The following is a 16,844-nucleotide window of genomic DNA, read 5'->3' as shown; positions in this document are numbered from 1 at the left end:
ATGATGATGACACATTGTGGATTTAAGTATTTAACTTTAAAAAAAAAAAAATATTTTTATGATGAATGGATGTCATTTTGGCTGGCTGACCTTTGGCCCCGCTGATGACCAGCCCCAACTCGGCACAGACCGCCACGCACGCCACTTCCTGCTCGTGACCCGTCAGGATGGCTCGCGGCGCCGGGTAGTCGCCTGCAACAACAACAACAACACACACGCAGAGCGCTGAAATTAATATCATTTACAAGAAAGACCCCATGAAGTTGTCGGTCTCATACGTCACAGCAGATAATGATAAAGTGCGCCCCCACGTGGCCGTCAGTAGTACTGTGCAGCCTTTCCCCAAGAGTCATTGAGCTGAGTAGTTTGACGTTAGAAAAATAACACACCATCAAACGAAAATGGAACAAAAAGTACAGACATTTGACTTCAAAATTTATTTTGACTTTTTTTAAAATGAAAAACGAATTAAACGCTTACCGTAAAAAATAAGTAGGGTAGAGGTTTAAAAAATCTAAAATTTAATAATAACAACGGATTCCTACTGTGCATGTAAAGATAAATATTCAATTTGATAAAAAAAAAAGATTATATTCTTTAAAAGAAGAAGAAATGAAAGAAAAACTTATATCTGTCCTTAATCAACAAAAAAAAAAGGTCAACACAAAATAAATGACAGCAAACAGCCAAGACGCTTTCTGAGTAACAATTAAGCCAAATCATTAAATAGACTGACCTTGTATTAAACATATTTTTTCCACAAATTGTGCTTTTATAAAAAAAATAAAAAAATAAAACGCAAACGGACGGAGATGATTTGGTTTTATAATCCAGATTGTTTCTGACACCTTGAGTTAAATTACATTGTTTTTTGTTTTTGTTTTTTTATGTGTTTAGGTCTGGAAAAAATATCTGTTCCTCTTTATTTGTACTCACGTTCCCTTTAAAAAAAAAAAAAAAAAAAAAAAAGCATGGTAATTGGTAAGATTCGAATGATAGGCTTTACACATAATTGTAAGGTGGTTAAACTCCAGCAATTCATTCAATTTGAAAGTTTGAAGTTGTATAAATATTAGATTAGCCCTAACCCTAGTATCCACTAGCGAAAACGATCTAAAACAGCCTGGCTAATAAACACAAGCTAATGCTATTATTTCAGGCTAATCCCTTCATCTCCATGTCCGAGTGACAATCCCGCAGCATCCCCAAAGCCCACCTGCCCACCTCCTAGTCTGCTGGACTGTGATGGATGTGGTCCCACAGAGACCAGGCGGGACCCCGAGCCGCGCTGTCAGTGCCAGCAGCTGCTCTGAGGATGATGTCGGGCGGGGGCGAGGACAAGTGTCACGTGAGGTCCCACAGGGGATGGAGCCGCTCACCTGCCCGACCGACAAAAGATTCAATTTCCCCGCCGCCTCGGTCGCCTTCACCCTCGGGACGAGCGCAAGTGGCCCGCTTGCTGGGGGGGTTGTGAATTGTCATCACTATTTTAATGATCGGACACTTTTGTTTCATTCACTTTAGGGAAAATCTGCCAGAAAAGGCTTGTAATTGCGTAAAGGTGCCACCAGATGGCAGCAAATCACTTCTTTTTTGTTGGTGCTATTTGACAACAAAGCAAAAGGAAAGCTCTCCCCTCAATTCAGCATACTTGCTTTACACTAAAATGCCACCAGATGGCGACAAAACTATATAATTACATCAGACCAGGCTTTGGCAAAATTGTCAATGCTGAAGCACAAAAAAAGACATCTAAAGACATTTTAAAAAAAACATAAATGGCTTCAAGATGACTTGATTTTGGTGCACGTGTACGTTCCATTGTTGAAGAAGACATTCGCACGAGATTATCGTTAAGCATGGGGAGCAGCAGGGGAATTCCCGTCTCCCGGCTAATTGGACTCAGCAGAGCCGAAATTCTTAATTAGCCGTCCCAGCTTGCGTCAACGTCATCAAATCCGGACTTGCGCGTGAAAACAAAAAAACACTTACTGTTGACGGGGTTGTCGCCGATGATGTGATGCCGGCCGCTCCAGTACCACAGAAGAAGAGTGGCGTCTCTGGAGCCCGACACGATGTAGCAGTCGCCCCCAATGTACGACTCGGAGCGGGCCAGACACGTCACCACGTCCCAGTGGCCGAACACGATCTGGGTCAGCTTTCCTGCTCGGGACACAAATCGGGAGCGAGGTTCGTTAACGTGTCGCGGGGTCAGCGACGCTCAAGGACCACAAAGAAGGACAATGGAGCCCCCCCCCCCCCAAAAAAAAAAAAAAAAAACATCAGTCAGCATGATGGATAAATAAAGATATCGCATGAAATAACTGACATATAAAATTAACAAGACATCAAAAACGACACTGTCATGGTCTGTTTTTGGATGTTTATTACATTCCATTTAGTTTTTCACATTATGTCTTGTTTCTTTTTGTGTCTTTTGCATGTCAAATCCTGCAAATAAAATGGCTTGATTACAGAGGTGGCAAATCTGGGTCCAGAAAGTAAAAACCTTTCCACAGTTTGGCTTTAGCCCCTGATGCTAGCTAGCTAGCTAGATCCCTAGCTAGCTCCCGAGATAGCTCCCATGGTACGCTTTTACCTGCTAGGGAGCTAGCTGGCTAGCTAGCATCAGGTCCTAAAGCCTAACCCTAACTCTAAGTGTGCTAACCCTAACCCTATTTTGTATATAACGACCCATAAAATTAGGTCAAACTAACCATAACCCTAACTGTGCTAACCCTAACCCTAAACCTAACCCTAAACCTAACCGTGCTAACCCTAACCCTAAACCTAACCGTGTTAACTCTAACTCTAACCTAACCCTAACTCTAACCCTAGAAGAAGAAAAAAATCATTTTGTATATAAAGACCCATAAAATTGGGTCAAACTAACCCTAACCCTAAACCTAACCCCTAACCCTAACCGTGCTAACCCTAACCCGACCCATGAAATTAAGTCAACCTAACCCTAACCGTGCTAACCCTAACCTAAACCGTGCTAACCCTAACCCTAACCCAAACCCTAACCCTAACCGTGCTAAGGTTAGGGTTAGGGTCTTATTTGGTTGACTGTATTCCAACTGGGCTGTCGAGCAGAGAGCAGCGCGCGCAAGTATTGACGGCGACATCCACGCACGCACGCACGCACGAGCGAGCGCGCCCACCTTTTGCGCCCCGGCCCACCTGTCTCCGAGGAGTACACGCGGAAGCTCTTGTCCCAGAAGCCGCACACCAGGATGTAGCGGTTGTCAGCTGTCACCACGAAGCACTGCGTGCTGATCTGGATGCTCTGGTCCACTAAGTCTGTCATCTGACGCTTGTTGCCGGCAGCGGCGTTGGCTGCGGCAAAGGAGGACGCGCGCAGGACACGTGTCAACACGAGACGTTACGAGCGGCGCGGACGTCCGAGAAGCCGGCGGAATGAGAAGAAGAGCTCACCGATTAGAGGGTCCATCTCGATTGGGAGATGATGAGCCTGCTCCAGCGAGTATCCTGGTGCGCCTCGGAGGCCTGGGGAAAAAAAACACACGCACGCACGCACACACAATTGGTCAAGCTTGAGTGGTGGAACTAGTTAACAAGTGCAAACAACTGGTTACTATACTTCAGTGTAGTGCAAGTACCTGGCGAGTCGATTCGTATCACGATTCAATTCAATACTGATTAATCACGAAATGAATCTATAAGTCGCTTATTGCGATTTTTTTTAAACTCAAATTTGAATACTAATCAGTAGTGAGACAAATGAAGCTTCATGGAGCACTTGTGATGTTTTTTGGACTCCTCTAGATGGCACTCTTGGTTGAAATTTGCTAGCTAGCTAATTAGACAGACAGACAGACAAATGAAGCTTTCTCAAGCACCTGCGGTATTTTTTGACTCCTCTCGATGGCACTCTTGGTTTAAAGGTAGCTAGCTAGCTAGCTAGCGAACACTATCCAGCCACATGATCTGTAACCTATAATTTTGGTTCCTTCCTTAGTAAGTGCCTTCCAAGTATATAGTACAGTATGTCAACTTTTAGTAAATGTTTTTAGTATACTTTCAAGTACACTTAACATTTACTTAGTGTAGTATACTTCCAATAAGTACAAGAAAAGCAAACTGGATATATATAATCTCCTAATTCTGAGTATACTTCAAGCATACTTCAACACTCTTCTTTTTTTGCTAAAGGATCTGAGCATCAAAATGAATGAAGACATTTATTCCAGGCAGGAATAAAATAAACGTTGTGTGTGTTGTGGTCACGGCCAAACCGCATTTCCTCCCTGCCCAAAATGGCCGCCTGTGGTCTGCAGCTGCCCTCATTAGGGCCGCTGGACTCGCAGCGTCTTTTCCACTCTGACAGCTGGGAAGTGTGAGGAGAATGTGCGCCGGAGCCGCCGCCTCATTTCCAAGCAAGCGTTGCTTTGGCCCCCTGACCCCGGGGGTGGCGGCTCCGTTCTCAGGAAGGGGGAGGGGGGGGAGCGGCGCCGTTCACACGCCGGCTAGAGGCAACATGTGGAAACACTCTTCACCTGGTCGGGAGGCGCCGGCCCAGGTGACGTTTTTACGCTCGCGCCCGCCACTCACCGACCGTGTTGTGCCAGCGGTTGACGGCGAAGAGGCGGCTGCAGGTGACGGTCACCACGGCAGGCACGGCCAGGTGCGGCAGCGTGTTGGCGGCCACGTGCGTCACCGGCGAGTTGGACGGGAACTTCAGCACCATGATCACGTCCTGCTGCAGTTGGTCCTTGAACATCAGAGGACTCTGTCAACGGAGGAAGACGTCAGCTAACATGCTACTCGCTCGCTTAGCAATTCAAACAGATGGCAGCGTTGCCATGACGACCAGGGCGTAGCTAGGGCGTAGCTAGGGCGTTTTGACGAAGCAAGGGCTCCTTGGCGTTGCTAATTTGACTCACTTAACTCTTTGACTGCCAAGCGTTTTCAGAAAAGGGATGTTGTGGGTGCCAGCCGATTTAAGCATATGGACTGATCTTTCAAGGTCCACAGAAAATTATGTGTTTGGACTATGGAAACACACATACTACCAAATGAAAGATTGGACTCGCATCTTTCATCAGAAAAAAGAGTTTGTTTCTACCTTCTTCCGTTTTTCAGTAATCAACAATAGAAAATGGTTAGTTTCACCTCTGTTTTGAAAAAAAAAAACGTATTTTAACGTCTTTGGCACTCCTCCATAGGATTTTACTAAACGTTATTTAACGTTTTTGGCAGTCAAATTGGTTGTTTAATGTTAATGTCAATCAATATTTTACAAAGTAAATTAACTATAAAATTAAATATAAATGTACCCATCTAGCAATTTAAAAAAATAAATAAATAAAATCTGGCAACTTCTTGTAATGTTTCATATATATATATATATATATATATATATATATATATATATATATATATATATATATATATATATATATATATATATTAGGGGTGTGAATTGCCCAGTACCTGGCGATTTGATTCGTATCACGATTCCTAGGTCACGATATGATTCGATACCGATTAATCCCGATACGAATCTATAAATTGATTATTGCGATTTTTTTAAAACTCAAATTTAGAAAATACTAATCAGTAAACGTGTACATATAAACTGTAAGATTTGTATGAAAATGTATTTATCAGAAAATTCAGATAGCAGTCTGTTTCATGTTTGAACAGCACTGAAATAAAATGTTAAGGCTTAATGTTCCGTTAATATAACATTCTTCTATGCTTAATGTGTGAATCCTAACCCTAAGTAAGATGTTTTGTTGAATATTCCCATAAAAAATGTATATTTATTGAATCGATTTGAGAATTGGACGCTGTAATATCGCGATATATTGCCGAATCGATTTTTTCTAACACCCCTAATATATATATATAATAGGAGACATCCAGACCACAAATGAATAGCATTTGTGCAAAGCCGGCACGAGGATGATGCTGCATTCGAGGATGGTCGGAAATCGGATACTTCCGAGTTGTTTTTTCCCAGTTCCGACCTGGAAGCGTTCGAGGCGAAAGTAAACAACCAAAATGGCGGATAGCGATAAATTGTTTTTTATTTTGGTCCTCCAAACTCATTTTGACCGCCAGCAAACTTAAATTCTCGCAATTTAGCTTCATTTATTGTTTTTATCTCATTTCATAAGCATCCCATACACTTCAGTAGTCCATCGTACAATTTCACGGCGGGAGATCGCGGCCTACTGTCACGCACGTTGTGTTACGAATAAAGTTTTTGGCTGTTTTGTTTTTCTTTCCTCCCAGCATGCTCTCTGCTCTCACCAGGTGCATGGCGGAACTGCGTGGAGGATGAGGCTCGATGAGCAAGTGAGATGGCGTCTGTCCAAAGCTCCGGATCTGCGCCTCCGTGGCCTGCGGGTGGGGAAGTGAGAGAGCGAGCGAGAGAGCGAGCGAGAGGGAGGAGAGATGGAGAGATAGAAAAAGAAGAAAAGCGAGAGAGGGCTGCTGTCACACTGGATCTTTGTCAAAGTGATGGGTCAATGCGCTACTTGACAATGCAAGCAAATCCCAACTCAGCTCTGCCTCACGGTGAGGCGGGGGAGGGGGGGGGAGTGGGGTGCGCTCCCGAGACGCCTCCCCCGCCCCACTTCACCATCCTCACCCGCCTCACCCTGCAGAGTCATCCAAGTGTTAGCCTGGAAGAGACAGGCCTTTTCCTATTAACATGCTTGGCTTAACCATTCCCATTTGCAGCGGCGCGAGGGCCCCCGAACCCCCGACCACCACCGCCCCGCCCCCCGCCTTGCGCAAACGCTAACCTGGAGTGACGTCGCGGCCGGGCTGCGCTCTTTTCGTGCTATTGTGCCCGAGACAAAGGAGAGGACGCGCGCGCACGGAAACAGAGAAGATGTTGACGCACGCTAATTTCAAGAGGCAGGCAAAGGTACATCGTGAGGCTCGTTTCAAAGGGACGCACGCACACACACGGGAATGGTCGTCATGAAAGGCCGCCATCAAGGATGAACAATAGGAAAGTAAACAACTCGAAAGAAGAAAAGCGCTCTCTTCATATGTGGCTTTGAGCTCAAACAGGAATGACAACGCAACAATACACAGCCGGAACTTTTTTCTTCTTCTTACCATCGACAACAACTCGGTTTTTATTTTTGCTTAAGTGACCAGCATAATGTGGAACCGACATGAAGACATGAGATGTCTTGTGGAAATAAGTAAATATTGGAAATGATAAATATAATTAAAAAAAAAACAACAACTGTTCCAATACATTGAGTACAAAAACAAAACACTGATAAGCTATGATGCTATGCTAACGTCTTTTAAGATCCCTAAAGTGAATGTTAAATTTCACTATTTTATGTTATTTTCTGCAGAACCTTTTCACAGCAATTTTCAGAAAAACTTAAAGAGATTCGTGGAATCTCTGCCTATTTTGGTCTCTTGCTTCGGCAAAATGACAAAAATAAATAAATAAATAAAAATTAAAAAAGAACATAAACATCAAGTGAGAAGTATCGGCACCAAGGCTAATACTGTAGTAGTAAATTGTGTTAATGAAGTACATATTCATAGTTCGGTATTTGTAAATCTACCTATTCATGTTTTTTTTTTTTCAATTCTTCTATTATTTGTAGAAAAACTCAAATATTTGGTGATTTTATGATCAGACGAAAACCATGTCTAATGTCAAAAGATTCCTCCTGCGCCAATGTGAGTGACACATTTATTATTTTTAAGGGTGATGTTGTAAAACAGTTTATATTTATTTTATTTTATTTGTTTTTTTTTCTAACCCTAACCTCTAAAAAAAATTTAAATAAATAAATAAAAAAAAAGTTTATATTTATATAAAATATTTTGGGGTCATAATTTTTGGTGTATTTATTTGTAAACTATTGTTACTGGTAACTATGAAAAAAAAATGGGGACGTGTGAATGACTTTTTTGCGGCAATTACTCGAGTTTCACCGCATTTCCATTATTCCTACAAAGTGGCCATTGCCGTTCAAGTTCTTATTTTCTACTGAAACAAAAATCACTAAAAGATGATTAAATATTAAACGTATTTATAAGCATGGCAGTACATACACAAGCTTTTACAAAAAATAAATACATTTATATTCGCACTCAACTAATAATATTAAAAACTAATTCCAAAGCTAATGGAAACTCAATTAAAACAAAGCATTTTCCAAAAATAAAGATGAAAAAACTTGCTCTAAAAAGAAATCAATTTCAAAAACAAAAAGTCAAAAATCCAAACCGATGAAAACCCTGATGTGATTTGCGTCAACTTTTGCGTCCTCCATCCAACATGGACGAAAACACCGACACAAGTCAACCATTTGTGTGTCTGTCATTGACGTTGATGGACGTTCGCGGCGCCTGCCCCCTCCGTGACGGCGGGGGTCCGAGCCGTCCTTTTTTGCATGGGGGCTGTACACACCGCTTAAAATCACACGCAGCCAATGGGCAGCACATGCCAGGCCACGCACGCCGCACGGGACCTTTGGATGTGATTGCGGCTGAGGACAGGCCACCTGCGGACACCCCAAAGCCCCCCCCCCCCAAAGCCCCCCCAGCCCCAAAACAACTTCCTCTACCCCTGCAGTCACTTCCAATTTGCCACACGGCTGCTGTCCACACTGTCGCGTTTGCACTGAAAAGTTTTGCGGGTCGGTGCTGGATTTCACTTTCCTTTCTTTTCTTTGGTCCTTCCTCGGGTTTCCTGGCGGCCTCACGACTGGCTGGAAGTGTTCGGTTTAAGGAAACGGTATGGGATTTTTTTAATTTTTTTTTATAGGTTTTACGTGAACTAATGAATGCACGCACGCACGCACATACACATAATCACCCACATACAAACAAAAAAAAAATACAAAAAAGAAAAATACAAAAAAAAAGAAAAAAGGAGAGCAATGATGATGACATGTCAAATCGGTAAAATTACCGAATGAACAATACTGAGCTCTCCAGAAAAAAAAAAAAAAAGTTTTGCGGGAGTTGTTGCAGAAATCAATCAAGCGACCGCGAGATGTGCTGGCGTTGCCTTTTTCAAAATGATTTGATTTCGTGCGACTTCCACTCGAATTGATGACGAGTCCTGGAATATCACATGCAACGAAACGCGAAAAGTGACAGCATGTAAATAATGTGGTTCCTGAATTGAAAAGATTCACGGATTTTGGATGTTGAAGTTCGTCTCCTTTAGAGCCTGACAAAACTTGAACTGTTTGTGTTTTTGGGTTTGGGCCAAAGTCCGGCATAACGCAGTAGAAATTGCGTGGGAATGCTGAAAAAAGGTCATGTCTGGTCGGTGCTGGCTTTCACTTTCCTTTCTTTTCTTTGATCCTTCCTCGGGTCTCCTGACAACCTCATGACTCTAGCTGGATTCTGAAGTATTCGGTTGAGGTGAACGGTACGGGATTTTTAATTAGCTTTTAGGTGAACTAATGAGTACACACTCACACATGCACACACACAATAATAATTATAATCAAGAATGCGAATAACATATGTGGGAATGCACAATGAGTAATGCTTTGATGAAGAAAATAATGAATAATCTTTTTTTTTATATATAAGGAAAAGATTATTAAAAATTATGGGCGTCAGGCAATTAAAATTTGCATGACTTTACTAGTTAACGCACAATTAATCACAGATTTTATATCCGTTCTAATACAATAAAAAAATCGAGGTTTTCATACTCTTGTTAACAAAAGTGGGAAAAAATGTTAAACTAATAGCAACAGTTCGAATGAATTTTTGACGTCTATAGCCGTCAATGGCAGCGAATGAGTTAAAATAACCTTGGTCATGTCTTACCGCTCATGATATGATTTGATATGACATATGAAAACGTCCCATGTTGAGTTTGGGAAGTGCTTTGGTGTCCTCGCATTTGACGGCGTCACAGAAACACAACAACATCAAGCGTGTCAGACAGAAGGAGGACGCGACCTCTGCTTGACCCGCTAAGCAGCGCGCGATCGCCATGCGTCACGACACCTGAAGCTGGCAACGCGCCGGCAAGAATGACGGCGAAGGCGCGTGCGCGCGCACGCACGCACGCGCGCGAGTACTGTATAAGCAAGGCCAACTACTTTCTTGAGCTTTCGCAGCATAAACATACAGGAAGGAAATAATAAAAATGTGCTCAATCGTTGCCTTGAGATACAAGTGACCTCATTCAGGATTTTTTTTTCCAGATACAAGCAATCATTTGGCCTTTTTTTTTTTTTTTTTTTGCTTCATCTCGTGAGGCTTTTTTGGCGCAACCCGTAAAGTCGAATCGAATGAAAGAATGCCACGTTGCAACTCAACATATTCTTAGTGAATTCATCGTAATGACCTCTCGATAATGTTCCACTATTGGATGACGTTGCACATTTGAGTTCGCGTCTGACCGCTCCAATTCCGATAAAAGCATCAAATTCCATGTGAAACCGATTGCGATACATCTCTTATTTTGCATCACCTCCATGACTTTCATGCGTAGCTATTTGTCTGCTAGGCCTGGAATTAACACGTTGTCAGTCTTTTTTCTCGGGGTAAATGTTCAACACATTTGTTAAGACCCCCCAAAAAAAAAGACACTTGGATGAGGCAAACGTTGGCCCGCCCCATTTGCATAATGGTCACTTGACAAATAAAGGCGGCGCTGGAAGTGACAGGATATAAATGAGTTGTTGTGCAGACAGCAGATGGCGGAAATCGCGAGGAAAACGCGAGTGGTCCCGGAAAAGAGCCACAACGCGCGGCAGCTGCCGTCGCCATCAAGCGATTCGCAAGCGGCACGCCGCAGCTCGTAGATGTTCAATGAATGCGTTGAGAAGAATGAGATGCGCCCGCTCGGCTATTGACGGCTATCGACGGCCCGACCTCTGCCCATTGATCAGACGATGGCTCACGTGCTGATTGATCCGCTTGGAAGCGGGAGGCCCGTCAGCAAACGGGAAGCGTCTGGCGACGAGTCACCGTTTGCTTTTTGGAGACGACCGCGTGCCAGGACACGCGCCGACGGGACACGCGCCGACGGGACACGCGCCGACGGGACGTGATGTCGGCCGTGAGTAACGCAAGCGGGGGAGGGCGGGGCTCGGTCACCGTGGAGGCCGATCTTGTACAGTGACCCCCCCCCCCCCCCCCGCGTATTTGCAGTTCATCATTCACAAAGTTGAAATGTTAATTACATTGACGTTAAATACAACTCAAGCACATTTGAAGGTTGCAGTGAACTGAATTAAAAAAAAAACGGAATCTTTTAACATTCTGCACAGTTTGAAGCTGCAATGCAGTGATGACGTTGCGAACCTCTAGATGGAGCCCAAGAGCCAAAATGAACGTGGCAACTTGCCAACCGCGATTTTTGCCGGGTTCGTTCAGCATCGGAATTGTTTGGGATTTTTCATTATGATTACGTTTGTTAGTGTATTTGTTTGAAAAAAAAAATGTTTTAATTTAGTTTTTATTATATTATTATTATTATAATATTGTTTATATACAGAGTATTTGTCGAGTGCAAAAAAAAAAAAGTAAACTTCAAGTGTGTACATGGTGATTTCTAGGGCTGGGTTTAAATAAATCTAATAATTGATATCAAATCAATTTTCCTTTTCAAGAGTGATATTGATTCATATAACTGGGAATTGATTATTTTAATATTAATGAGGACAATACAATTTTAAAGTCAAATTTTTTTGTATCTTACGGCTTTCTTGAAATTTACTGTGCACTTTAATTCAAAAGTATTTTCTTTCATTTATGAAATTTTTTAATATATTTTTTTATGAATAAATTGTTGCTGCTTCTGCAAAATGTAATTTGGAATTTAATGATTGTGGATTTTTTAAAATATTTTTTATCATGTATTTGATATTTAAGAAGAATTGATGTTCCATAATGAATCAATATCAGATTGAACTGAAGTGAATTGAATCGAATCGGGAAAATTTTAAATCGAATCAAACTGAACTCTTGTGAATCAAAATCGAATGGATTGAGGCAATTTTAATCGATACCCACCCCAAAAGATTTTATCCAAAAGAGACCAAAGGTCGCCATCTGCTGGTCATAGCTTGTTTTTCATTTTTTTTTTTTTTTACTTTCCCACTTTAACAATTAAACCAGAGTTGCGTAAGACTTTTCTCCACCTATTCCAATTCCAAAATGTGCTTGACGACAATTGCCGTCATTGCTGCTCCTCATTTGGGTTGCCGTTGACGACACTTCACATCTACGGCGTCAAAAGCATTTTTGCTTCGATTTCATTTCCTTCCTTCCTTATTTTGTAAACAAAAACATTTTTTTTTCCCAATTCTAATTCATTTCTTTCGTTTCGCTTGACTATAATAACCTCGCTTGAATATACACGTGAGCGTGCGTACGCGTTTCACCAACCTCTCTGGTCAAAGGGTCCGCGATGGCGTCCGGGCCGACGCTGCCCTCGTAGGTCAGGTGATGAAAGACGTTGAGGGCGCGCACCGCCTCGGGCCCGCGCTGCTTGTAGCCGAAAACGAGGTCAATCCACTGATGCAGCTGACACGACACAAACTCGCTCTCCAGCGCCTGCCCGACGAGCACAGAGGGCCAATTAGAGATGAGAGGCGCGCACGCACGCACGCACACACACAGGAAGAGATGACACACGTTGTCCGTTCGCATTCGGCAGCACTCGGTCGTGCGGATGACCTCGCGGGACCTTGCAGAAGCAGCAAAATGCGTGGGACAAAACATTCGGTACCCCTGTCTAACGAGAGTCAATACAACAGCTGTGGGAAAGAAATGGATTCCAGAAGAGTAGTGGTGACATTCAGACCTCCGCCAAGGCCAGCACAATTCGAATTGACACGTAAAGAGCACTTCTTTTTTTTGTATAGAACAACTTTGACTTTTCCACTTCTGTGCACTTTTGGGTCCTCAAGTGAAAGTACGTCCTGGCAACGGGTCACTTAGTAACTCCAGCTAGGACCATGCTCGATTCTATATGACAGAATAAAGGCCTATATGAAAACATAAGAGTAACAACATCAAGGACCTAAATCCAGTCACAACAAACATTATGCTGTTATCAACCTTTTTTTTTTTTTCATTGCATTTTTTTTATTTGTATTTTTTTTTACTTTGTTTTACAAAAAAATGGGTAACGGCTGCAACGTGTTGTTGACTTATCAAGCTAATGTGCAACATTTTTAACATGAACGTCATGCAAATCAACTTTCGATTGTGATTGGTTAGCTAGGATCCAATCATGAACCAGAACCTCTGGCATCATCCAAATGATGTGTTTTTATTGGTTTACATATGCAAATATGTCGAGAAAATGATGATATCTTTTGGCCTAAGAAAGAGGTAAAAAAAAAAAGTACAGATATGATGCATAATTTTAAGATTTTCACATTTTGTCGCTGAAAAAATAGAAATACATTATATATACAAGATATATACATCACATGTATTTTCAAATGTCCTGACGAAGATGTAGAGATCAACTGAAATATGACTTATGCACAATATTTATGCATTATTCGCTGAGAAATGAAGGAAATATAACTGACGTTGAAAAAAATATATCCTCACAGAAGTCCAAAACTAATGTAACAAATAAAAGACTGGATTATTTGTGTTATATTATGAAAACTGTATTCAAGATTTCTGTTACTGAAAAAATATTTCTTAAAATATATGTTGCAAATTACCATAAAAAAAAAAAGGAAAGCCAAATTTGAAACATGGACATCCTATTAAGCATTTTTTTAGGATATATACCTAATATAATACTGATTCTATATTCTATATATATATATTTATCCCTGCATCTAATCTCATTGGAATAAGTGTAACGTGTACCTAATGTTATAACCCGTGAGTGTCAAATTACAGATTGAACAGAAAAATAGAAGCAATATTAGCAATGTGATGTGTTGTGCTGTCATCAGCTCGCGTGTGCACACTTAAAAATACCAGCTCATCATTTCCAGAGACAAATGGCTGCGATGCTAACCGGGTTCCAATTTAGCGTAAAACCAGCCTGATGAACGACCTGCGAGGGCGGATTCCACCACCGCCGCCTATTTTATGGTGCGTGCGTGCGTGCGTGCGCGCGTGAGAGCGCAGATAAGACGGCGGGTCGGCAGGCTGATAAATGCTACCGCGCGCCGCACAATACGAGCGTTGGCGGAAGCGCTGCGCAGACTGAGGAAAAACAGCCATTAGCAACAAAGGCTACGCTCACGCACACACGCGCGCGCGCGCTCGCTCGCTCGCTCACGCAGGCACAGTTTGCCACAGGGCATGTCATCACAATTGGAAGTGGCACATGCAAAGATGGAAAGTGGGAGGAAGCGAGGGAGGGAAAGAGAAAGAGAGGAGGAAGGAGGGGGTGCGGAGGGGGTGCGGGGCCAAATGAAATAATAAAGGAGGCGAGATTGCGGCAGACTAGAACAAAAGAAGACACAATTTGGCGGCGCAGAGAAGATGGCGACACGTTCATCAGCGCATGTTGCGGAATTCAAGCGCTGGTCGGTTTCCGGCTGACTACAGAAAGGTCACCTCCGGAAGAGCAGCCCGGCTGTGTCACTCAGGCTGAAAAGGTCAAACGTGTTCTGGACGTGTTCCGCCCAAAAACTCCAAAAAGGCGGGCAAAAGGACAGAAAATCCATCCATCACGTTTACTCATTAGCGTCGGGACTTTTCGGCTCCTATTTTGGAAAAAAGGCGCATTCGGAATTGCTGACAATTTGGTGGCAGAAAGTCGGACCAGGTCTAAATAGTGGCGCAGATGCTCCCGGGCAATTTTGTTGAATTTCATCTGAGCGCCGACAGAAAGATTCTCAGCTTCTTTTCATCAACCAAAACGAAACAAAAATAATTTCGTCAACACACATTTTTCACCAGACGAAAACTAGACTAGACAAAAAAAACTGGGACTTCGTCAGTATACATTTTTGCCAACTCATAAAAACTGCACTAAAATCGATGGATATTTTAGTTCACGAACAAAAACGTGACGAAAATGAAATGATTTCGTAAAAGTTGGTCTCTGCTCATTTGTCACGTGACACAATGTCACAAAATTATAGTTAGAACGTGACATGAATCCATCGGCTATAACATTGCAACAACAATGTGAATCCGACCGCTAACTAATCCTGGCTAACTTACTAGCTCGTAGCCGTAGTAGCCACTTGTTGATAAACTGTAATCGTGTATCAAGTTGTTTTTCATCAAAAAGATGAGAGAAAATTTCAGTTTTGGATCCGAAATGTTCAACATTATCTGCTGACAAAAAATAATCATATATAACTAGACTAAAACATTGACAGTTTTTGTTGGGATGAAAATAAAGACAAAAATGCTAGATTTATACTCGACTAAAAATGGACAAAATAAAAATGGGTTGAGTTTGACTAACTATTATAAAACTAACAAATGTAATTGAAACGGGACTAAAACTGGGACTAAATTTAAAAATGGCTGATGAAATGAACACTACTTGGCGGACTCGTGCGTGAAAAAGATGTCATTGTAGTTGACTCGAACCCTCACTGGAGAAATCAATTCTTTCAACACATTATAAAAATTATCATTACTATTACAGTTGACATGAAGTCCACACACATATTGAAAAATCCATTATGGTAAATTTAGCGGAAAAAAATACACTAGATAAAAAAAAAAGAGAGAAAATGATATGAACTTTAATTTGGAAAATAAAAAGCAAATCAAAATTTAAATAAAAAATACAAAAATATATAGTAATTGGATTATACAAAACACATTTTCACTTCTTTACCAGATGAACTACAAAATATGATGAATTTCCGACCCAAAAAAAAAAAAAAAAAATTGTGATTGTATAATAAAGAAAATAAAGAAATATCAACGAATATAATGACAGGCAATCGGTTTGCTCCTCACCATTCTGTTGATCCTCACAAAGTCTTCGGGGGTTTTGGCCCAGGCCGGCAAGTCCACGTCGCCCACCATCGTGTGGTCCTCCCGCATTCCCAGATGGTAGCCGTTGGCGTTGACCAACATCTCCGGCAGGTAGAAGAACTCCGGGATCAGCTCCTGCGGGTCGGAACCACACGCATCTTGGCACACTGGACTCATGCAAAACACACTATTCAAATTATTTTTTCTTATTTGGAAAAAAGCCCCCAAAATATTGCAATTTTATATATATAGAGAGATTGAGAAATTTTATACTAATAAAACATTTTCCATGTGCAGTGTTAATATTCAAATTGTGCATAACGTTGTGGCTTATACTATTAGTCAGTTCCGACTGTGGTCTGCTATTTAAAAAAAAAAAGAAAAAACAACAACAAGGTGAAAGGTAACAGAAACACGCCAAACAACAAGGTGCGAAAAGTGAAAGGTGCCGGGTTTTTTCTCTCTTCACACTTATTACGACACACCGAAGTGTTAGCGTGTTAAATTGAAGTGGAAGGCGAGTCAACAGCTGCTGGAATTGCACACGTCCGAATATGACATTGTGATTGGCAAGCTTAGAAAATCAGCTACCGTCCCTTTAAGAAAAGGTGTGCCCGGTATTTCCCGTCTGCGGTTTAGTGCAACCGTGAGTGGGTGAGCAAAAACGTCGACCCAATGAAGCGTCTGCACACCGGGAATGTTCGTGGTGTGTGTGTGTGTGTGTGTGTGTGTGTGTGTGTGTGTGTGTGTGTGACAAAAGTATAGGAACAGCTAACGGCGACAAGGAGTGTAAATGCCGGAAATAACTTCCAAGGAGCTGACGTGTTTTGGACGGCCTTTTTGTTCTTCCACACCAAACTCATCCAATTTTGTGAAACTGCCCACTCAGAGAATTCACATCAGATAAAGCCTTGAAAACCCTAATT

The 16,844-nt window shown here is 42.0% G+C and overlaps 1 protein-coding gene across 5 annotated transcripts in view; it reads right to left on the bottom strand.

Annotated features, from left to right (window-relative positions):
- Positions 1–16,844, bottom strand: part of nbeab (neurobeachin b) — a 223,230-nt gene that overhangs the window by 5,168 nt on the left and 201,218 nt on the right. For 2 of the 5 annotated variants that reach the window (XM_077566748.1, XM_077566750.1), the window contains exons 46-53: positions 15,901–16,053; positions 12,382–12,549; positions 6,283–6,372; positions 4,576–4,753; positions 3,439–3,510; positions 3,184–3,339; positions 1,993–2,163; positions 91–207 (exon numbers count right to left, since the gene is read on the bottom strand). In XM_077566748.1, the coding sequence (XP_077422874.1) occupies positions 91–207; positions 1,993–2,163; positions 3,184–3,339; positions 3,439–3,510; positions 4,576–4,753; positions 6,283–6,372; positions 12,382–12,549; positions 15,901–16,053 (1,105 nt within the window). Of the gene's footprint in view, positions 1–90; positions 208–1,224; positions 1,380–1,992; positions 2,164–3,183; positions 3,340–3,438; positions 3,511–4,575; positions 4,754–6,282; positions 6,373–12,381; positions 12,550–15,900; positions 16,054–16,844 lie in introns of all 5 variants that reach the window. The other 3 variants (XR_013294247.1, XM_077566749.1, XM_077566752.1) reach the window with 3 other exon arrangements.

This window comes from Vanacampus margaritifer, chromosome 5 (assembly GCF_051991255.1).
Source record: "Vanacampus margaritifer isolate UIUO_Vmar chromosome 5, RoL_Vmar_1.0, whole genome shotgun sequence".
In the NCBI taxonomy this organism is placed as follows: Eukaryota; Metazoa; Chordata; class Actinopteri; order Syngnathiformes; family Syngnathidae; genus Vanacampus; species Vanacampus margaritifer.
Note: the sequence above shows the minus strand (reverse complement) of the source record. Positions and strands in the feature narration are given on the sequence as shown.